The sequence below is a fragment of the Leucopleurus acutus genome (genome assembly GCF_964270905.1).
Source record: "Leucopleurus acutus genome assembly, chromosome: 3".
Classification (NCBI taxonomy): domain Eukaryota; kingdom Metazoa; phylum Chordata; class Mammalia; order Artiodactyla; family Delphinidae; genus Leucopleurus; species Leucopleurus acutus.
The window spans coordinates 5,956,771-5,979,533 of NC_139145.1; the positions used below are offsets into that span (position 1 = coordinate 5,956,771).

General features: G+C 58.2%; 1 protein-coding gene across 1 annotated transcript in view; it reads left to right on the plus strand.

Annotated features, from left to right (window-relative positions):
• Positions 1-206: 206 nt before the first annotated feature.
• The window catches only part of EVI5L (ecotropic viral integration site 5 like), a 28,614-nt gene continuing 6,057 nt past the window's right edge, over positions 207-22,763 (plus strand). Inside the window, exons 1-12 of the mRNA XM_082836266.1 lie at positions 207-265; positions 11,417-11,600; positions 12,964-13,153; positions 13,542-13,766; positions 13,852-13,926; positions 14,581-14,706; positions 15,865-16,008; positions 16,140-16,229; positions 17,377-17,474; positions 17,558-17,618; positions 20,817-20,870; positions 21,747-21,779. Of these exons, the coding sequence (XP_082692392.1) occupies positions 11,464-11,600; positions 12,964-13,153; positions 13,542-13,766; positions 13,852-13,926; positions 14,581-14,706; positions 15,865-16,008; positions 16,140-16,229; positions 17,377-17,474; positions 17,558-17,618; positions 20,817-20,870; positions 21,747-21,779 (1,233 nt within the window). The 5' untranslated portion in view covers positions 207-265; positions 11,417-11,463. The remainder of the gene's footprint in view (positions 266-11,416; positions 11,601-12,963; positions 13,154-13,541; positions 13,767-13,851; positions 13,927-14,580; positions 14,707-15,864; positions 16,009-16,139; positions 16,230-17,376; positions 17,475-17,557; positions 17,619-20,816; positions 20,871-21,746; positions 21,780-22,763) is intronic.

Sequence of the window (22,763 nt, forward strand, 5' to 3'; positions counted from 1 at the left end):
GGCCAGACACCCCGTCATTCCTGGCCAGTGGGCGGAGCCATAGCGCCTGGGGGCGGTGAATTGGCTGACTGGGCCTCGGGGGCGGGGCAGCGGCTCCTGTCAGCGGGTGAAATGGCAGCGACAGAGCCGGCGGCGGCCGCGGTCCCGGGGGGCGGCTGAGGGGGCCGGGCCGGGCTGCGGGGCGAGCGACGCGGCGGGGCCCGGGACGGCGGCGCGGCCCGGGACGGCGAGGCTCGGCATGGCTGTGGCAGCGCGCTCTTCGCAGGTAGGTAGGCGGTGCGGGCCGGGCCTCCCGGGCGCCTTCTCAGGCCCGCGACTCCGCGCTGCGGCCCACGGGGGCCGGGCAAGACTGGGACTCGGGCCCCCTCGCCCCGGAACCCGCGCCGGGAGCCCTCGGCACTCCCGGCACGGACCCTGGCCGTCAGCCTCGGGCCCTGGCCCCTGCCCATCCTCGCTCCGACGCTTCCCGACCCCTCAGGGCCCCTCCCACGACTCCTCCGGGCGCCCTCCTCCCCCACGCCGCCCCCTCCCCGGGAGGGCCCCTCAGGCCCGTGACCCCCGCTCACCCTCTTTACTGACCCTCAGGACCCCTTCCCGGACCCTTCAGGGCTCCCCCAGTCCCCACCCCGCAGACCCGGCCCCTACGAGCGCCCCCGCAAGCCCAGGACCTCGCCCTCTCTCTGTCCCGATCCCTCAAGACCCCTTTCGTCTGTAGACCCCTTGCCACACCATCCCTCCCCTCACTTCACATCCTGTCTCTGGGCCCAGACCTGCCCCCGCCCCCAAGGATACCCGTCTTAGAGCCATACCCCTCCCTTCTGACCGCACAGGACCCCTCCCCAGCCTCTGTAGATCCGGATTCCTGCCCGCAGGCCCCACCTCAGCCTGCTGGGCCATCTCCCACCCCCAGCAGCCCCATGCCCAAGGGCACCCCTGAAAGCCACTCCTCAGGGTCATCATCGCACACACTCCCTGATCCTGACCCGTCTTGATCCCTACTTCCTGAAAATCCACCCTCACCTCATGCTCAGGACCTCCCAACAGATGTTCTGAACCCCACTCCTCACCTAAGGGACACCCACCTCTGTGAGGGCCCCACTCACACGCACAAACACACACACACACACACACACACACACACACACACATCCGGGAGGCAACAGAGCAAAACCCATGAACCCCCAACAACTCATACTGATAGACACCCTGGGCCCCTCACACACATTCAGGAGCCCTTCACACACACGCACGGACAGACACCTGGATCCCCAACACACGCAGAAAAACTTAAGACCTCCAACACAGGGCCAGGCAGTTGGGACCTGCCCCCGTCAACGCGCGCGCGCGCGCGCACACACACACACACACACACACACACACACACACAGGGCTCCTCAGCACTTTGGCACCCCTCCTTGGAATTCACCTGCCCAGGTCCTCCTGGAGGCCCCCGCAGCTCCCAGCTCAGGCAGAGACTCAGAGACATGAGCTACCTGCCCGGCCCCAGGCAGCCAGCCTTCCCATCCACACCAGCCTCCCTGAGCCTGTGCCCCTATTGGGGCCCTGGAGGTGGCGGGGTGACCCAGAATCTCCCAGGCCTCTTCCCCTTTATTCATCTCCCTCGCTTTACCCTTCTTCAAAGGGAAGGATGCTCCCTCTCTCGCCTACACCAGTCTCCCCAAAAGAACCACTGGCTGCCCCCTGATTTCTGCCACCCCTGGCAGAGGGGTAGGGGTACCGCCTGCTCCTGGCCCTGGTCCTGAAGCCTGACCAGACTGGTAGGACCAGCATCCTGACCCCACCACGCCCGCTGGCCTCAGATGGCAGGAGCAGCCCCTGACAGCCCCGAGAACTCTTTCACCCACGACCGGCATGTCATGCCAAAATGAAACAGCTTCCTTCGATCCTGGCATTTGAGACCCAGTGGGGCTGGGTTTGGGCCTGCCAGAAGCAGACAGCTCTTTGTTAAGGAATATTTTCAGAAGGGAAAAATGTGCTGAAGAGGCTCGGGTGGAACACGAGTGAGGAGTCGGCTTGGTTTTTTTCCCCTCAGCTGGGCTGGGATGGATCTGGGGGACCCATGTCATCGTGTCTTTCCAGGTGTACTCGCTCTTCCCGCCCTACAGCCCACATCCTCGGGTCCAGCCTGTGTGTTCCCTTGGGCTTCTGTGGTCGACTGCAGGTGGTTTGGTTTGACTGCAGGTTGGGATGAGGCAAGTCAAAGAGGAGGGCAGATCACAGAACTGGCGAGACAGGGCAGCCAGGACCGCAGGGACTGCAAAGGAGCCCCAGGTCCTGCCTGAGGGGAATCCAGATCAGGCCGGCGCTGCCTGTCTGACATAAGCACGCCTGGAAAGCCCCAGAGGAGCAAGCCCAGGCTTCCTTGTGGATATTTACCAGCGGATTCTGGATGGCTCTGGGGAAAAGCGCATCTAGGCTTGGGGCCTCGACTTACCCATCTAGAAAATGGGGAGAGAAATCCCGAAACCAGGACTTTGTACTGCAGGGGAGCCAGAGGAGTTAGGGTGTGGCCCTGAATGTCCCCTGGGCACCAGGTGGAAGGGGTCAGTGGGGTCCAGGAGGGCAGTCGCCCACCTGTGGGTGCTGGCAGAGTCACTGAGCATCCTGGGCCCCTGGTTGGAATTAGCTGATGCCTCAGGGGATAATGGCTGTCTTTCCATGGCTGAGCCAGTTTACATCAGGGCTAAGAGACAGTTGGTTGTGGGATTTGTGGCCCCACAGGGACCTCCCAGGGGGGCAGAGGGCAGTCGGGTGCCTGCTTGCTGGCAGTGCCCACACCCCACGTAGACCTCTGACGCTTTGCAGGGAGAGGTTTGTTCTGCCCACGTGCTGAAGGGAGGACTGAATGAGGAGACTTCTGAAGGTCACAAGGCACACAGGAAACAAAGTCCACGGCCTCCCCAGGGGGGACTTTGTGCACATGCAGTGGGCTCAGAAGCCTCCCCGGGATAGACTGTGGACTCCTTAGGAAAACACGGGAAGGTTCCCGGGAAGGGCTGGTGAAAGACATCAGTGCCCTTTACCCTAGACTGGGGGGCGGGGGCCGGGTCTTTGTGCATGTGCTTTTGATGGGTGCAGGGGGAACGGAGGATTGTGCTCTAGTTTCCTCTTGCAGAATATGGGTGCTGGTTGTTCCGGATGAGGCCTCCACCACGTACTGGGAATCGAGTCAGGGGCTGGGGTGTGAAGGAACGGCAGGGGTGGCTCCTGCCCTGCATCTAAAGACCCTCTCCACGTCAGCAGGCAAGAGCTGAAACCAGGAACGCACACTGATCAGGCCGTGCTGCGCACCAGGCCCTGTATCAAGCCCCATTGATATACTACCTCATTTAATCCCCCCAAACCACCCGGAGGAACCAGCATTCCAGCCCGTGCCCGTACCATCCCATCCTGTGTGGAAGCAGGAGACAGATTAACGGACAGCATGCTGTGGAGCAGAGAAAAGGGCCCGGTGCATCCCCGGGGCATCAGGGAAGGTGGAGCAGAGATGATATACGAGTTGGGAGAGGAGCTCTCTGGGCAGGCATGGCACGGAGGGGTGTTCCAGGCAGCCTAAGTGCTTGGAAGAGGGCCAGGTGGCAGGAGCAAGCATGGTGCACGCAGGGAAGCGTGCCTTGTTTGGTGGGTTTCATCCTGTAGGCCTTCGTGTCCCAAATGCCATCCAAGGGGCACACACCATGGGACACTCCCTGGTCAAAGGGACCAGTATTTGAGGGCTTCCCTGGTGGCGCAGTGGTTGAGAGTCCGCCTGCCGATGTAGGGGACACGGGTTCGTGCCCCGGTCCGGGAGGATCCCGCATGCCGCGGAGCGGCTGGGCCTGTGAGCCATAGCCGCTGAGCCTGCACGTCCGGAGCCTGTGCTCCGCAACGGGAGAGGCCACGACAGTGAGAGGCCCGCGTACCGCAAAAAAAAAAAAAAGGGACCAGTATTTGGAATTGAACTTGGAAAGGCAGCAAACCACCCCACCCCACCCCTCCCCGCCCAGGGACGTCTGCTGCACACATGTTCTAGAAGCCAAACAGAGGGCAAGAGGAAGGTTACTTAGGAGAACTAACAACTCACCGGGGCTGGGGAAGAGATTGATCCCTTCCAGGGAAATTTCAAGAGCCCCACTGGCACTTTTCTTTCATTTCTCAGCGCACCGTGATGTGTTTGTGAGATTGTTCTTTGTTGTTGTTGTTGTTTTTTATCTTTTGGCCACGCCACGCGGCCTGTGGGATCTTAGTTCCCCAACCGAGGACGGAACCCGTGCCCCCTGCATTGGAAGCATGGAGTCTTAACCACTGGACTGCCAGGGAAGTCCCTGTGAGATTGTTTCATTGAGGGCTATCTCCCAGCCCAAGAGTCCCACGAGGGCAGGGCACGTCTCTGTCTGTTCATGGTTGAGTCCTAGGCGAGAACAGGGCACGTAGCAGATGCTCAGTAGACACTTGGTTGATTTTAGGAGCTGACAGCCCTCCCTACTCACCCACTTCTGAAAGAGGGCCTGGATCTCTTCTGTAGAAAGAGGTCAGATCCATCTGCTTGGAGAGCCCCCAAAGGCAGGGCCGACCCACCTCACCCTGGGCCCTGGCCCAGCCAGCCTTTGCAGCAGGAAAGATACCATCTTGGCTTTGAAGAGCCGAGATCCTTTACAAGATGCCACTTCTCTTATCCACCTGTCCCTGGAAGGCTTATGAGGGCTTTAAATTGTTTCCTTTGTCATTCTCAGGGATACTGAAATATAGAGAAATCAGGGATTTGCCAGGAAGGAACCTGTGATGGTGGCAGAAAGTAGCTGCTGACATGCAAGGTAGTAAACTTTTTTTTTTAGGTCAGAAGGGATTCCACAGGTCCTAGGTCAGAAGGGATTCCACAGGTCCTAAGGGATTCCACAGGTCCTTCCACAGCTGATTTTAGCCTGAAGGTACTTGCTGCTGCTGCTGTTACTACCAATAACAATGATTTTAGTTTTATTGCGTTTAATATTTAAACAGGGCCGCCACATAAGGGGTGGGCCTGCTGAGGAGGGGAAGTTTGTTTATTCAGTCCACAAATACCAGATGCCTAATGGTACACTAGACTCTGGGGATCCACTAGTGGGCTAGCCAGCCCCTGCCCTCAGGGAACTTTCCACCCAGGGGGAGATAAATATCATGGGCCAGCTCCTGAACTAAGTACTTGACAGGCTTTAGCTCATCTACTCCTCCCAACAAAACCTGTGAGGTCGGTACTATCATCAGCCCTGTTTTCAGATGAGGAAACTGAGACAAAGCACATTGTACCCAGATCAGAAAGATAGAAAAGTAGGTGAGGAGGGATTTGAACCCAGGCTGCTGGCCCTGAAGTCCTCCCGGGAGGCCAAGAGATCTGGGATCATTTATCCACACATACAGCCATGGAGGAAGGTACATGGATGTGGAAACATCACGAGTGGCACGGAGGAGCGGCTAGAACTGGGGACAAGAGGAGGGCCGGCAGTGACTGCTGAATTCCAGCAGCCGTTCTTGTTACCTGAGGGGCAGCTCGCCCATCAAATGCCCACCCCATGGCCAAGGAAAAGACCCGGAGATGTCAGGCCGTCTCCCCAGGAGTCGGGGTGGTCTGAGTGGCCCAGCTGATTGTCTGGGCAGATGGGGTCACGTGGCATCTTTCAAGGCTTCAGATTTAGAAATGACTCTGGGTCCCCATAATCATTAGAGGTAGAGGATCAGGAGCTGGGCTGGTAGGGGGTGAGGTATGGAGGCGGGGTAGGTAGGAAAGCAAAATTAAAGGAGTCTTGGGGTCTTCTGCCTGCCTCTGAAAGATGGCACACACACACTCACTCACTCTCCCTGTTGAAAAAGAGTAAGTCGTTTACTGAGCGCTCACTGCATTCAGTGTTTTACATAGGTTGTTTCTAAAGTCATTGAATGCAGAGTGACAGCTCAGCTGATCAACTTGGGGCAAAGGCTCTGGAGTCAGAAATCCAAGTGCAGGGAATTCCCTGATGGTCCAGTGGTTAGGACTCTGCACTTTCACTGCTGAGGGCGCGGGTTCAGTCCCTGGTCGGGGAACTAAGATCCTGCAAGCCGCTCAGTGAAAATGAAATGATTTTTTAAAAATACTTTGGTCAGTACTTAAAGAAAAAAAGAAAAAGAAAGAGAAAAGAAATCCAAATGCAAACCTTTCTTCCTCTACGGCCTCGTCAGGAGACCCAGTGAGCAACTCTCTACTCGCTAGGGCACCTCTCACATGTTATAAAACTGTCCTTTACTTTTCTGTCTACCCTGGTACAGAATCTTTTTTTTTTTAATTTTAAAAATAGACTTTAGTTTTCAAAACAGTTTTAGCTTTACAGAAAAATTGAGAAGATCAGGACTTCCCTGGTGGCGCAGTGGTTAAGAATCTGCCTGCCAGTGTAGGGGACACAGGTTCAAGCCTTGGTCCAGGAAGATCCCACATGCCACAGAGCAACTAAGCCTATGCTTCACAACTACTGAGCCTGCGAGCCACAACTACTGAGCCTGCGTGCCAAGAACCTGGTCTCTGCAGCAAGAAAAGCCACCCCAATGAGAGGCCTGCACACCGCCATGAAGGGTAGCCCCCGCTCGCCGCAACTAAAGAAAGCCCACGCATAGCAACGAAGACCCAATGCAGCCAAAAATAAATAAATAGATGTAATCTCTCATCATTTCTTAAAAAAAAAAAGAAAAATTGAGAAGATAGTACAAAACATTCCCACAGACCCCACACTCACAGCCAGTTTCCCCATATTAGTAACATCATCTGGTAAGTTTGTTATAATTAATGGACCAATATTGATACATTATTATTAACTAAAGTCCATACTTTATGCAGATCTCCTTAGTTTTTCCCTAATTTCCTTTTTCTTTCCCAGGGCCCCTTCCTGGATCCCGTAGGACATTTTGTCAAGTCTCCTGAGGCTCCTCTTATCTGGGACAGTTTTCTTAGGCTTTCCTTGTTTTTGATGACTGACAGTTTTGAGGAGGACTAGTCAGGGACTTTCTAAAGTGTCTCCTGATCTGGATTGGTCACATGTTTTTCTCATAGTCTTGGGGAGAAAGGCCCAGAGATGAAGTGCCCTTCTCAGGTCAGCGTATCAAGTGCACATGCTCTCAACATGACTTATCACTGATGGTGTTGACCTTGATCACCTGGCTGAGCAGCACAGGGGTTTTTCTCTTCCTTCATCCAGCAGACATTGATTGAGCACCTGCTATTGGCCAGATGCTGCATTAGGGACTTGGAGTAGAAAATTAAGAAGATAGGCCTTTGCCCCCAGAAGGTTCATGACCCAGTAGGGCAGGCAGGTGTGTATGGTAGGAATTGCCATAGAATGTGCCTTGGGCTGGGGTATAGCGGTAGGTATTTTTGGGGAGAGGGGAGAGAAGTGAGCCAGAACCCTGGAGGTGGTCGGGGGCAGGGTGGTTTGCCAGGAAAGAGTTCACCGAAAAAAATCAGTTTCCTTCTTTTTGATGGTTGAATACCATTCCATTGTCTGGATGGACCACATTTCATTTATCCATTCATCCATCGACATCTGGGTTGCTTCCACTTTCTGGCTATTGTGAATCGTGCTGCTATGAACCATCATGTACAGGTGGGACTTCCCTGCAGGTCCAGTGGTTAAGACTCCATGCTTCCAATGCAGGGCGCGCTGGTTCTATCCCTGGTTGAGGAACTAAGATCCCACGTGCCGTGCGGCCCGGCCAGGAAAAGAATTAAAAAAAGAATTGTGTACAGGTTTTCCTGTGAATGTACGTTTTCCATATTCTCAGGTAGATAACCTAGAAGCGGAATTGCTGGGTCATATTGGCAATTCTTTGTCTACCTTTTTGAGGAACTGCCAGACTGTTTTCCACTCTACCTCATCTTTTATTCCATGCGTTTCTCTCAATCTGTAATAGAAAGCACAGGTGATCATCTCTTGGTCTCTGCCTGCCCCCCACCCCTGTATGCTCTGGGCGTGCAGGGGCTGCTTCTGTCTTTGCCCAGCAGTGTTCAGCCCTCATCATGGTGCCCAGGACCTGACTGGCACTAAGGAAATACTGGTGGGTGGGCAGGCAGGTTCTATTCCTCCAATATTTCTCAACTCTCAGGTTGTACCAGGCTCAGTGCAGGTTGCAGAAGTAGCAGGGACCCAGACAGTCGTGATTCCTACCCCGGTGGTGGATCTGATTGAGCCATTCTGGAGCCAGCTGGCAATCTTGGCTGGTGCTCAGGAGAAAGGAAAAGCTGCGGACGAGGGTGTCACAATCACCGACATGTATCTGGTCATTTAAGTCCTGAAAGTGAACTCACCGAGGGCATGAAGGGATAAGGACCAAAGCAGGGCCTGTGGAGGAAGGGGTGCCAGGCTGGGCCGAGGCAGGAGGAGCCTCAGGACCCTGGCCTCTTGGAAACTAGATGGGAGAGTACTTCAAGAAGGAGGAAGCATGACTGGCAGTGTCCAAACGCCCCTGCGAGGGAGAGGAAACGGGAGGTGGAGGGTCCCCAGCATCTGGACCTTTCTGCCCCCCGACCCCACCCCCAGCTCACCGGCAGTCTTCTCCCACCCCTCTGGCTTGACTGAGCTTCCGAAGCCATGGGCCACCTTATAAGGGCGTGGCGGGCGGTGGTGCCAGCAGGGACGGCATTAGGTGGCCCACTGCCCACTCCGCAGGAGCCAGGAACCCCCTTCGGGTGGCTGCAGTGAAGCAGAAACAAAGGGCATTCAAATGGGGCCGTTGAGAGGCTGGGACCCCAGACCTGGAGGGCCTGTGTGTGGATCTCAGAGGCCAGTGGCCCCTCAGCACTCGAGGGGACCTGGCTTGTCTCTGCGTCTCTGTGCCCATCCAGCAAGGGTAGGGCGGCCGCGTGCCCTGGGAGATGGGGGCTCATTCGCCTCGTTCCACTCCACATCCCTGTCCTTAGAACAGTACCTTGCCCTCAGATGACCCCCAGTAAGCGCCAGGGAAGGAGGGACTGAGGCAGTAAGAGTCCGGGCGCTCTGGAGAAGGGACAGGGCTGCTCACAGAGCTAGGAGGGCAGTGAGCCCATGTCCATCCGTATGTACTCGGTTCCAGGTGTGGCGAGACCTGGTCAGTGCAGGAAGCGTGCGTGTGTGTGTGTACATGTGCACGTATGGTCAAAGGGGTGTGTGGGTGTGAAATAGTGTGTGATTGTGTATCTGAGCGCGTAGGTCTGCGACTGTGTGTGAGTGTATGTCAGAGCGTGTGTGCATGTGCATGCAAGACTGTGTGTGAGGTGGTTTGTGAGTGTGAATGTATCTGAGTGTGTGGGGTGTGAGGTTGTGGGTAAGTGTGTGTGTGTGGATGTATCTGAGTGTGTGGGGTGTGAGGTTGTGGGTAAGTGTGAGTGTGTGAGTGTGAAGGAGTATGTGTCTCTGTGCGTGCATCAGGAGGATGGCTTCTGGGGCTGCGCAGCATTTAGAGAGTATGGGGATGAGTCAAGAGAAAGTTCCTGAGGGACCAGAAGCTTCTGCCTCTCAGACTGCAAATTTAAGCCCTGGGTATTGAATACATTTTATTTCTTGTATGAAATACACATTAATTTGTGATAAGTATCTGAGCAAACTCTGCTAGTGGATTGCCCTAGTAGTTTCTTTTAATCGGAAACCCAGAGCTGAACCATTCTCTTGGGCTCTTTGCAGGCCAGGGTTGGGGTTGGCGGGGGAAGGCAATGTGCTTCTGAGGCTGGGGTCCCCTGGGCTCAGCACAGAGACAGTGGACCCCAGCCCCAGCCCTGGCCACGTGTGGTCTTTGTCTCTGAGGCCCCCACTACTCCCCAAATCCAGCTGTGCTTATGGGGCTCCAATCCTCGCCTCCACCACCTACTCCCCTCTCCCAGCTCTGAAGTTGGGAAACCCACGCAGCCTTCCCAGCCTCTCCCTGCCCAGAGAGATCCTTCCAAGTCAGCACTCCTTGTCCATGGCCCGTCTCCGCCCCAGACCAGCCACAGACTTTGCGGGACGCCCCAGAGTGGCCCCCACTGTCCCTCTCTCAGGAATGATTAACTCCTGGCTTGGTGGCACACCGTGGCTTGGTCTTTGGGGCAGGTTGTCCCTGGCCAGCTGGGCAACAGGAGGAAAAGGTCTTCTGCTTCTGATGGGAGCCATCGTCTAGAGTTTGTACCACTCACCAAAAGCTAGAGCCCTCAGTGCCTGACAAACTCGGGGGGCCCTCAGGGGCCAGAAGCAGAACCAGTAGCCTTGGGGAGCCACAGAGTCCTGGGGTGGGAGGGTTATGAGCCCCCCATGAGGTGAAAGAAAAATGGTGCCCCCTGCCCCTTGACAGGGGAGCACAAGGGAAGGAGACTAGAATCAAGTGCATGGCCAGGATCAAGTCCAGCTGACCTGTGGACCCTCAGGTGCTGGTTGGGGGCTGAGCTTGGGCTGTGGGGAGGTGCTCAGTGACCTGAGGGTGCCAGACAGGTGCAAAATGGGCTGCTTTTGTCCTGTGACTGTCCTCCTGCTGCCTGGAGACCAGATGCCCCCTCTCCAGGAACTGGGCGAGGGCCCCTCTGTGGCTGAGCTGTCAGAGCCAGGTCAGGTGAGGTCCAAGGAGAGCCACACTTCAGACGCTGTTCCATTTGAGACCAGAGCCTTTGCTTTCGGCACAGTGCTGAGCTGGAGCCAGTGTCCCTGAGGCTCCCAGGAGGGTGGGGCTGGACCATCCCCAGGAGGAGTAGGAGAGATGGGCCGGCACCCACCTGGCACATGACAGGCCAAGAGCAGGATACTGATCAGAGCCTGTAGCTCTCACTCTGACGCCATCAGAGCACAGATTCCTAGCACTTTGACATGTCCCTGGCTTCCCAGCCCAAGGGGAGTTGACTCTTCTGGCCATTGGCAGCACCAGACAATTAACAGTAGAGAATAATTGCTTCTGGCTGTGCCAGCAGCCCACTTTGGTTGATGAGACAGGGAGGGTCAGATGCTGAGGCAGGGCTCCCAGGACAGGCCACAGCTGGGGACAGGGACCAAAGCTGTCAGGAACAGCCACCAAAGCAGGGGCATCGGCACCCCCAAGGTTGCAGCAGGGACCCTGAGTGTGATGGGGAGCCTTGGCCCCTGGCCCTGCTGAAGACTCAAGGGTGTCAGCTGAGACTTGGTGTTCATGCGCAGGGACAGCAGGACAGCTCAGGCGCTGGCCGTTGCCCTCCTGATTCCATCCAGGCGCTGGACTACAAAGGCAGGGATCCCAGTAGCCAGCCCCCGGGGCAGAAGGAGCCGGCCAGGCCGTCAGCTAGACTGGGGTGCATGGGGATGAGGAGTGACCAAGTGGACAGACCAGAGATGGGAAGCCCGGGGCGAGGAAATGTCTCTGGGTGACCAGCAGGCTCACTGGTCCAGAGCCGGCAGGACAGGGTGGGCACCCTGCCCAAAGCTGACCACACGTTTCTGGTCCCCAGACAGAGCTGTGACCTGGCCCTGCTCGCAGCTGAGGAGCCTGCCCACCATGGCGAGCCCCACTCTGAGCCCCGACTCCTCGTCCCAGGAGGCCTTGTCGGCCCCCACCTGCTCCCCCACCTCTGACTCCGAGAACCTCAGCCCCGATGAGCTAGAGCTACTGGCCAAACTCGAAGAGCAGAACAGGTGAGTTGGGACCTGAGGGAAAGGGAGAGGCCCCAGGGGTATAGCCTGGGCCCCAAACAGAAGTTGCTGGTGCCACCTCACACTCAGAGCTAGACCTGGCCCTGGGCCAAGTGACAGCTCCAACAGAGGCTTGACAAGGATGTTTGCCGTCACCTCCCACCAGACGGTTCTCCGATTCAGATGAGGAGGCCACAGTATCAGGGGGCCCAGTGGACCTGGCCTTCACTTCTCTAGCCTTTGTTGAAGGGAAGAGTAAATCCTCTGACTCTGGTGTTGGCCCTTCCCACTTCTCCTCTGGCCCACCCCCTGTTTTAAAGTGTAGGTTTTATTATTATGCCAGTATGGCGAGGCCAGCAGATCAGGAGATGACTGCCATTAAAAAGACAGTTTGGGGAATTCCCTGGTGGTCCAGTGGTTAAGACTCCATGCTTCCACTGCAGGGGGCACGGGTTCGATCCCTGGTCAGGGAACTAAGATCCCACATGGCGCGTGGCATGGCCAAAAAAAAAAAAAAACCCACAGTTTGTTACGCACAGATTCCAAGATGAGGGGCACAACACACCATGCACCATGCAGGGCCACCCGGGGAAGTACCAGGGTCAGTCAGGAGGCAGAGGGAATGAGAAAAATGTGGGCAAGAGCCTTTATTGTGGTTTCTGCCAGAAGGAATGGTGAGGCAATGTAATCAGGCTTAGGACTGGCTAGTCTGAATACCTTCAGCAAGCTGGGGGCATAGGGGCTGGGCCTATTTGTCTAGTACCCGGCCCTGGGGTGATTAGGGCAGAGGGATAGTGGCCCTGAGTGCAAGAGCCTAACAGAGGTGGGTGGTTCGTGCGTTCTGGGTTGGTTGGTTTGCATATGAAAAGTGCACTAGCAGGCAAGTCGTTAATTATCTCTAGGAATCTGCTAGGCCTGGGAGGGGCAGTCCCTCCTGCGTCAGGGAGGCCCCAGATGTCAAAGCCTCAGAAATAGGTGGTTCATGCAACCCCTTGCTAGTTGGGTGCCCCCAGCCAGCATCTCACCCTCTCTGTACCTCGTCTGTAAACAAATCTTTACAAAACCCGCCCCACAGGATTGGTACAAGACTAAATGAGCTACTCCCCATGCTTCTCAGCCCAGGGCCGGGCACAGAATGGGACACATGAATGGCAGCCTCTCCAGGGCTCCCGGGATCAGGACCAGGGCTCAGAGAGGTTAGGGCACTGGCGAAAGTCACTCAGCAAGTGCCGCTCAGGAAAAACAACTTAGACCCAATCCCTGGTATCCTCTGGGACCCCAGGGAGGGGGGGCCAGGCTCTTTGGGACCCAGGGGCCAGGGTGGGAAGCTCCTGCAGCCTCCACCCTCCCCCCCTGCCATACCCAGGCTCCTGGAAGCCGACTCCAAGTCCATGCGCTCCATGAATGGCTCCCGGCGGAACAGCGGCTCCTCGCTGGTGTCCAGCTCCTCAGCCTCCTCCAACCTGAGCCACCTGGAGGAGGACACATGGATCCTGTGGGGCCGGATCGCCAACGAGTGGGAGGAGTGGCGGCGCAGGAAGGAGAAGCTGCTCAAGGTGGCCCAGGCGGCGGGGCTGGCCAGGCGGCCGGGGGGTGGGGAACGTCTGCCAGGGGCCCCAGCACGAGCAAAGGGCAGGACTGTAGGTGTGTGGGCACTTTCGGGGTGCCTTGCCAGGGCCGGGGGGATGGGTGTGGAGATCAGGGCTGGCACCCCAGGCACCCTCCTGCTTCCCGCCCGTGAGTTCCGTGATGGGCTGGGGCAGCACATTCAGCCTCATGGACGCCGCGTGCCGTGCAGTGGCTCGGCCGAGCTCTGGGCCCCGGGTGAGGCGTGGGTGGAGGCCGGGCTGGGCGGCCATGGGGAGGCTGCTCTGGGATGGGGTCCAGCCCAGCCTCCCGATCCCACCCCCCGACCCCCCACCCCCACTCTGACCCTGTCGCCAGGAGCTGATCCGCAAGGGCATCCCACACCATTTCCGGGCCATCGTGTGGCAGCTCCTGTGCAGCGCCACGGACATGCCAGTCAAGAACCAGTACTCGGAGCTGCTCAAGATGTCCTCACCTTGCGAGAAGCTGATCCGCAGGGACATTGCCCGCACCTACCCAGAGCACGAGTTCTTCAAGGGCCAGGACAGCCTGGGCCAGGAAGTGCTCTTCAACGTCATGAAGGTGAGGCCCCCTGGCCCCACGGAGAACCGCTGCGGTCATCAGGCCTGGCAGGACCCTGCCCTGACTCGCATGTGTTCCCTCGCAGGCCTACTCCCTGGTGGACCGGGAGGTGGGCTACTGCCAGGGCAGCGCCTTCATCGTGGGCCTGCTCCTCATGCAGGTAGGTGGCCTGGGCCCGGCCCATCCCGGCTCTGTCTGCCCCCAGGAGGTAGACAAAAGGAGAGTGTTCCCTCCATCAGGTGTCCTCCTAGGTCAGAACCTCCGTGTCCACCTGTGACCTCTGACAGTCTCCCAGCCAGGCCCCCAGGGGGTGAGCACAGAAGGTTGGCCACCTGTTCTGTCCCCTATCCCTTCCTAAGATTGGAGGGAGGGGTACGCCGTCCTACTCAGTCACCCCTCAGGGTTGGGTGGGACATTCAGGCTTAGGTCAGCCAGTGTTATGTTTATGGGGCTCGGGGTTTCCTCCAGAGAATCCAGCAGGCTTAGGAGGGGGAGAATGGAGATGGCTGGGAATGGACCAGAGGATGCCTCTACCGTGGGCTCTGGAGGTGGCCAGACCTGGGGTTCAAGTCCCAGCTCCACTGTTTCCTGCCAGGAGGCCTTGGGCAGGTGACTTCAGCCTCAGGAGGCTTCCTGTCATTGAAACAGGGTGATGATATTTACCAGAGAGGTTTGCTGTGTGGGTCCGGGCAGCCCGGCACTGTCCACGTTCAATAAAAGTAAATGGAGCAGAGACAAGCGAAGCCATAAGAAGAGCAGTGGGCGCCCCCGCCCCCCCACCCCCACTCACAGCCCCCTGCCCGCCCACCCCCAGATGCCCGAGGAGGAGGCCTTCTGTGTGTTCGTGCGGCTGATGCAGGAGTACCGCCTGCGGGAGCTCTTCAAGCCCAGCATGGCAGAGCTGGGGCTCTGCATCTACCAGTTCGAGTACATGCTACAGGTGAGTGGGCCCAGGGGCGGTCCCGCCTGCCCCCTCCCCTCCACCAGCCCACACCTACGGGTGCTAACGTCGGCCGTCCCGGCGAGTCTCTTTGACTGAAAATTCCACGCCTGAGAAATCACATCCAGACGTTCCAGCTCAGAGAGGGGCTCTACTCCCCAAGGTGCCATAAAGCACTGCCCTGAAGGATGCTTTGAGGGACCAGGTAGGGGCCAGCCCTTTCCAGTGGGGGCTCCTCAGAGCTCGGGGCTCCCAGAGCCATTACGGCCAGGGTGGAGGGGTCAGCCTGGCTCAGACACACACACACGGCACCCTCCTGTCTGCTCCCTGGTGTGGCAGAAGGAGGGAAGGTGTCGTCTGCCTGCCTTTGCTGATTACTGGAGAAGCGCAGCCGCCTCTGTTTATAAATAGCAGCCCCACAGGGCCCGCTCCTGGCTGGCAGAGAGAGCCGGTATATGTGTGTACACACACACACACACACACACACACACACACACACGCCTGCTCTGCCACAGTGGGCAGGACGCACCCAGTAGTGAAAGCCCCCTTCCTCAGGCCCAGAGGATGGAGAGGTGCTGTCGGTCAAGGGGACCAGTAGTGCCAGCTAGCAGGTGTTCCAGGGCCACAGAGAAGGAGCAATCCCACCCCAGGCTGGGGAGCTGAGAGCTCCCGTGGTGAAGGAGCTGGCCGCCACCAGAGAGCTCCTGAGTCAGGAAGCCCAGGGCAGGCCGGGGGACAGCCCGAGGGTGTGTTCTCCCAGTGAAGGACCTCCAGGGGGTCCTACCGCCTTCTCCAGCCTCAGTTCCCCCAGTTTCTGTCGCTTTCCAGCAGTCTGAAGTTCAGACCAGTCAGGCAGGCATCCCTTGAGCGTTGCTGGGCGCAAAGCACAGAGCATTGTGGGAGGCGGTGGTGAGCGTCCCACGGGCAGCTGGGCCTCCTGCCATCCCTGTCCATGTCCCCTTCTAGTGCTACTCAGAGCTCTGGGGTACTGCCACCCCACCCAGAGACAGTGCAGGGTGCTGCCCAGGGCAGGTCAAGGAAGGCTCCCTGGAGGTGCAGGCACTGAGGCCTAGCACTTCCGGGTGGAGGGAGCCTGTGGTGCCGACAGCTGTGCCCAACACCCTCCTCATGGCGCCTGGCCTCCTCCCCCCACCCCAGGAGCAGCTCCCGGACCTGAACACCCACTTCCGCTCCCAGAGCTTCCACACGTCCATGTATGCCTCCTCCTGGTTCCTCACGCTCTTCCTGACCACCTTCCCACTGCCCGTCGCCACGCGTGTCTTTGACATCTTCATGTACGAGGTGAGGACCACATGCCCCTTCCTCTCCTGGTCACTCTGGATGGAGTGGAAACGATTGCAGGGCTCAGGGAGGGGTCGGAGGGCTCCCAGGAGAGCATGACCAGAGATGCACTACCCCCGCCTCCTTCGCAGGGCCTGGAGATCGTGTTCCGGGTGGGCCTTGCCCTGCTGCAGGTGAACCAGATGGAGCTGATGCAGCTGGACATGGAGGGGATGTCCCAGGTGGGCCAGGAGGGCCAGGGCGGGCAGGCTTGCCCCCCAGCAGGGGCACCTGGGCAGGTGGAGCCCTTCTGAGAGATGGGGAGGCCCTGGACTTCCTGAGCGCCCTGATCCTTTCCCATCACCTCTGCGCCCCCCCAGGTCTCCATGGAGGACCGGGGTGGGGGGGTGCCTGAGGAGCCCCAGGCTCTGCCAGACACATCCCAGGGCCAGCAGCCTGGCAGCAGGGAGAGAGGAAGGCCCAGGCCGAGCCCTGGGAGTCCCCCCGCTTCACCTGCCCCCAGCTCTGTGTCCCCAGAGCCTAACATGGCAAATAGTAATACTGGCCAAACCAGGAGACCTTGGGTGTGGTTTTGGCCCCAGCAACCAGGCCGGGCGAGGGCACAGGAGGGAGTGAGGGGTCTGGGGCAGACTCTCGCCCTGCCTCACCACAGCCTACCCCAGCTGCCCTGCCTGCTGAGAAGAGGCCAGCCTGCATCTCACCGCCATGTCCGCATCATGCAGGCCCCCGCCCCCTCCCAGCGTCCTCCAGCTGGTGCTTCAGGGAAGAATGCACAAAGGCCACAGTTGTGTCCACGAACACGGGCATCCATTGTCCGCAGCTGCCAGAGGGGCCAGCTGGGCTAGGGCGCGGGAGCCAGCCTGGCCCCGAACTTCAGCAAGCTGTGTCCACCCGGCAGCTTGCACTTAACTCTTTGCGGAGGTTCCCGGGGCCCCAGGCGAGCAGGCAGACCACTGAGGGGCCCTCCCTCTGGCTTCCTCCACACCACCCCGATCCTTCGGCCTCTTCCGTCTCCTCTCACTGCCCCTGGGGCAGCGGCATGTCTCCCCCTTCCTCCGTGAAGGTCTTCTGTGCTCGGACCCCACCCACACCCACACCTGGCCTTCGCCCTCAGGAGCTCCCGAAGCCGCTTTCCCTGCACACAGAGGTCCTGGCCGCAGGCAGCTCCTTCTCATGATTCCTGCTTCTCACACTCACTCACTCAACCCACACAACAGGCCAGGTGATGGCGAGGGCCCAGGCCGACCGGCTCTGGCCATCCCTCCTGGTGTACCCAGGCCCTCCTCCAGGGGAGCAGGGTGCCACAGGGGCTCAGGTGGCCCCAGGTGGTCAGGGCCCGTGTGTCCGTGACCGCCCGTGTCCCCACAGTACTTCCAGAGGGTAATCCCCCATCAGTTCGACAGCTGCCCGGACAAGCTGATCCTCAAGGCTTACCAGGTCAAGTACAACCCCAAGAAGATGAAGAGGTCAGTACCAGGAGGCCAGGGTGCTGGCAGAAGCGGGGTCCCCGAGGGTGGGACAGTGAGCACGTCGGCCCTTTCCTCTGCAGGCTGGAGAAGGAGTACGCAGCCATGAAGAGCAAGGAGATGGAGGAGCAGATCGAGATCAAAGTGAGTCCCCGGTTGGCCTGGGCAGTGTTGGCGGGAAAGGGGGGGATGGTGGTGGTGGTGGTGGATATGCCCTTGGGAGCCCCCTCGATGGCCGCTAGAGGGCAGCCCACCCAGCGCGGGCCACACAGCAGGGGGTCCTTAGGCTCTGAGAGGTGGTCCCTCGGCCTGCCTTTCACTCACCACCAGGCCGGCATGGGAGCAAGGCCCGCACCCCCCCCCCACCAGCACTGGGGACACGGTGGTGAACAGGGCCACTGAGATTCAACCTCCAGCCCTTTCCCCTCCCGGTGGTCTCAGGCTGGGACTGAAAGGTCCAACCCTCTCATCACAGGACTGGGTCCCCTGGCAAGCAGCACCATCCTTAGGGTGGGTGGGAGTGGGGCTTTCCAAAAGTCATCTCATTAACATAACAAAGACACATTTATTCCTCTCCTCACTTAGGAAATTCCCAGGGTTTTAGGAGCCTGTGCCAGGACCAGGGACAAAGACCAAGTATATATTCCTTGTAAATCACAATATCGTAGAGGGTTTTCTGGGTGTGCAGAGCCTCTGAACCCAGACGTCCCTCCATCTCCTTCCCTCTGCTGTCATCCCTCCAGACGTGATTTTGGTTATTCCCTCAAGAGGCGTTTAGTGAGCACTGTGTGTCAGAGTCACAGCAGGACTGAGGGCCCCCAGTCCAGTGGAGGTGGGGGACAGACACAAACACAAACACCAGCACAGCCTGGCTCTGTCCTCTTCAGGGGCACAGTCCCACAGTGGCTGGGACTGGAGTTCCACAGACCAGAGTTCAAATCCCAGCTCTCCTACAGAGCAGCTGTGTGACCTGCGAGGAAGGTGAATTCACCTCTCTGAGCCTAAGTGTTCCCTTCTGCAAAATAGGGATGACGCTCTCCTGTTCAAATAATTATTATTATTAACCACCACCATCATCGTCATCCCTACCTCCTCTAGAAAGGCAGAGACAGAACCTAGATTAGAATCCAGGTCACCTGCCACCCATACCTGAGTGGCGAAAAAGGGCATCATTGTCCTGGCCCTGTTTGTAAGTTTTTGAGAAATAGTCTTGTGTCCTGAATTTTTAAGCATCTCCCTTTCTCAGGAATGGCAGCTTTACTGATGCACCAGTCCAAACGTGTGTGTGTTTTGCTCATGCACGGACAAGGGCCTGCTGCCATATGGTGACCATGATGGCTCAGCAGTAGGGAGGGACACAGCGGATCCTTAAACCACATTCCCAGCCTGGAATATTATCACTAGAGGAGACTGCGTGCCCCAAGGGCAGGGCAGATGCCTTCTCCCCTGACCCTGCCCTGTGCCCTTTCACCTTTCGCCTGTTTAAAAATGTACCTGGGATTTGTTTTAATCAGGTATGGTGAGGTGACAGACACAGAGACAACTGCCTTCAAAAGAAGAGTTTTTTGCTTACAGGAGGAGGCACACTTCTGCACGCAGGGCCACATGAGGAAGCACCAGGGTGGGTCAGGAGGCAGAAGGAGAAAAGCATGGGCCAGAGCCCTTATTGTGGTTTCCACAGGAAGGGATGGGCGAGGCAGGGTAGGCAAGTTCAAGAGAGTTCAGGATTGGCTAGTTTGAATAATTTCCAGGCTCTGGGCTATAGGGGTGGTCCCTAGCTGTCCTGGAACAATTGAGAGCAGGGGAAATACTAGCTTGGTGTGCGAGAGTTAGATAAGGGAGGTGGGTGAGGGCAAGGGCTCTGGATTGGCTGGTTTGCCTGTGGAAGGCAAGCTAGCAGGCAGGTTGTCTACTCTCCCTAGGAATTAGCTAGCCCTGGGAGGGGCAGTGCCTCCAGGATTAGCAAGGCCACAGGATGTCAAAACATCAAAAATACAGAAAAAAAGGGACTTCCCCGGCAGTCCAGTGGTTAAGACTGCGCCCCCACTGCAGGGGCCACAGGTTCAATCCCTGGTTGGGGAACTAAGATCCTGCATGCCGCATGGCAAAAAAAAGAAAAAAAAAATTTAATAGTGTGATTAGTACATAGGCCCCCATAGTCCTTGTTCACTCCCTGTCTGGTTTTCCCTTGGGAGGAAGAGGAGAGAGGCGAGTTGTTGGTCGGCACATCCAGCTCTTCCAGGGATGGCTGAGCTTGTGGCATCAATGCATTGAGGCCAGAAAGGGGGCAGACATTCCAGGGGTCAGGGGTCAGGACTCTGGTTCTGGATCCCTATGAGCAACAGAGACCTGTGCCGGCAACAGCTCTGACCCCAGCGAGCCGGGAGGCTCGGGCAAGACACTGCCTGCCTCTGACTCAGTTTCCCCTCCCATGACATGAGTCAGTGCCTGCCCATCAGTCAAGTCTGCAATCCTCTCTGACCAGAGTTGCTTCCTGGGAGTGCTCTGGGTGTTTCCATCGCCTGTTTCTCCCCGGTAGAAACCAGGCAGTGTTCTGTGTGATCCACAGGGAAGCAGGACCCTCACTAATCCGCCGATCAAAACTATTTCTGTACCCACTGCTTAAGGGGTACGTAGTTAGAAACTAGGTGCAAGGCAGATGTGAACCTCCCCTGCTTCCCAAAAGGCTGTGAGGGAACCTAAAACCACAAATATGTAACCAAGACTACCAGCACAGGATGGAAGGTGGAAGCAAGGAGACCATCTCCAGAACCCCAGCCGGGGGAAACTGACCACTCTTGGGTACAGCTGGCTCTCAGTGGGTTGCAGAAATGTAGTTGTCAAACTGAAAGAAGCATGTGTTCAGCAAGACCTCTTCCCCTGGACCCAGACTCTGAGTTTGTCCTCTGAGAATTCAACCCTGGCGCTCCAAGTGAAGCAGTGAGGGGGTGGGGCCTGTCTGCGAGCAGTTTCCCCCAAAACACAGAGGCCTTTGCCCTGTGGGAGGCGTCACATTGGCCCTTGACAGGCTCAAATGTTGGGTAGAAACAGACTCCGGAGGAGGGACCACCCCCCCCAACGCCCCCCACCCCCTGCACACACACTGCATAGCCATCAAAGTGATCACATTATTTTTACTGAACCAGAGTTTGTTTTTAAAAATAACACCTGGTGGACCATTCCAACGGGAATTGGCCTTGACTGGTTTCTGGAATCACTGACCCAGAGCGAGAGACACTGGCGCTGTCCTGCCGGGAGGTGGCCTAGCCCTGCAGGGACAGCCGTCTGTGTGTACAGAAGCAGGCGGCGGGCTCTGACGTGCTCTCCCCTCTCCCCGCATAGAGGCTTCGGACAGAGAACCGGCTCCTCAAGCAGCGGATTGAGACCCTGGAGAAGGTGAGGGGTGTGGCCACCAGCCTGTGGCACCGAACCCTCCCAGTCCCGAGCAGGACCCAGCAGCCAGAGGGCCAGCCAGCCTCCTGCCCCGGGCGCCGCGCCCCACCCCCACCGAAGCCTGTGGCGTAAATCCCAGAGACCCCACCACAAGCCTCATTGAGATTTGGGCCGCTGTATAAATTTGGGACTGTGGCGAAACTTTGCTTGAGGAGGGATTGAGTTATAACCCTGCTAACTGCAAACACGGAAATCCATTTGTGCCCGGTGCCCTCCTGGGCTGCCTGGGTGCGGGCTGCTCGGACAAAAGAAAGGAGACAGGGTGGGGGAGAAGGGGGCGGCCTTGCACTGTTGAGGGGCTGCCATAGCCTTGACCCTGGCCCCCAACCTGTTTTTAAAGATGGGAGTAGAGACGGGGATCCTCTATTTCCAGCTCCCCACTCAGTCTTGCTTGACCCTCCACTGACCACACGGAGTAGGTGGAATTTGTTGCCCTTGCCCCAAAGCCTCGATTCTTGCTTTGCCTCCAAATTAAAATGCACCCACCGGGCCCAGTGCTTCCCTCCCCTGCCCCCTCCCCGGACGGCACCTCCTCACTTATGAGTGAGGCCCCCGCCTGGCGGCCCCCATGAGTGGCACCGCCCTCCCCACTCACACGCAGACCCCTCTCCAGGACAGAGCTGGCTCTGGCTTTGGTCTTCCTCTGGGTCCTCTCCTGCTGGTTCTCTGGTTCTCTGGTCTCACTCCTCTCTCCCTGCTTCTAGAGACAGTCCACTGCGTTAGTGACAAGTGGTTCTTGTCTGTCTCTCCCTCTCTCCTGTCCCCGCGCCTTCTGCTCTGCCTCTTCCCCCTGTCGCTCGGAACCCCTCCACCGGGTAGGAGAGCGCTGCTCTGGCTGATAGGCTAATCCAGGTACTGTAGCTTTTCGTCTCCCGTTCCCACTTCTTCCTGGTCCCCACACATGACCACCACACCACCTCTTCCCTGGCCGCTGCCATCCCCCGGGGGGTGAGGGGGGCAGGCCTGGAGCTGCGCATGGGGGTGACTGGGGACCGCTTCTCCCGGGAGACAGAGGCTTCCCTCTGGGGGAGGGGCGTGCGTGTGAACGCGTGGTGCGTGTGGGTGCATCTGTGAGTGTACCCACACGCACATGCACAGGTTTCCTCCCTCCAGGGGACACAGGTGGGGACCCAGGAGGGCTCGGGGACCCTGAGGCTGCATCAGCAACAGGCCCTGGTGTGTGCACGGCTGAGCCTCCCCAATACACACACACACACACACACACACACACACACACACACACACACACACACACCCCTTCCGGCCCCTCACGCTCTTCTCTGCTCCCACCTGCAAGGCCTGCCATCTTCTTTCACTCACCTGCTTCTGCTGCTGCCTCATCTTGAATGGCTTTATCTGGAAGCTTCTGCCCACTACCTAGTGGCTCTGAGCCTGGAACGGGGGGCCTAAATTGGGTGGGCTGAAGGGATGAGGCTGGGGGGGCCTTGGGCAGGTGGAAGTCCCGGGCTCCAGGACTGGAGAAGGCCCCGCGAGAGCTGTATCCCACCCCCCGACCTGGCTCTAAGGAGCCAGCCTCTGGGCCCTTGGCTACCCCCACATCCTCAGCGTCACCAGCAGAGCCCAGCCTCTGCTGTGCCATGTGCCCTGGATAAGGACTTCTTTCTCCTCACCTGGGACAGAGGCTGAGAGCCAGAGCCTGGGCCCCAGGCGGCTGTGTTCCTCCAGGTTCCTCCCAGAGTGTCCTGTTCCTGCTGGTCCCCCCATCCCCAGGCCCCGTGGGGCGCCCCATCCCAGGCTCTGAGTGTGGGAGGCCTCACCCCTCTCCCTTCCGCCCCACCTCCACCCTCTCTGGGCTTCGCCTGGGGTGTGAGCAGA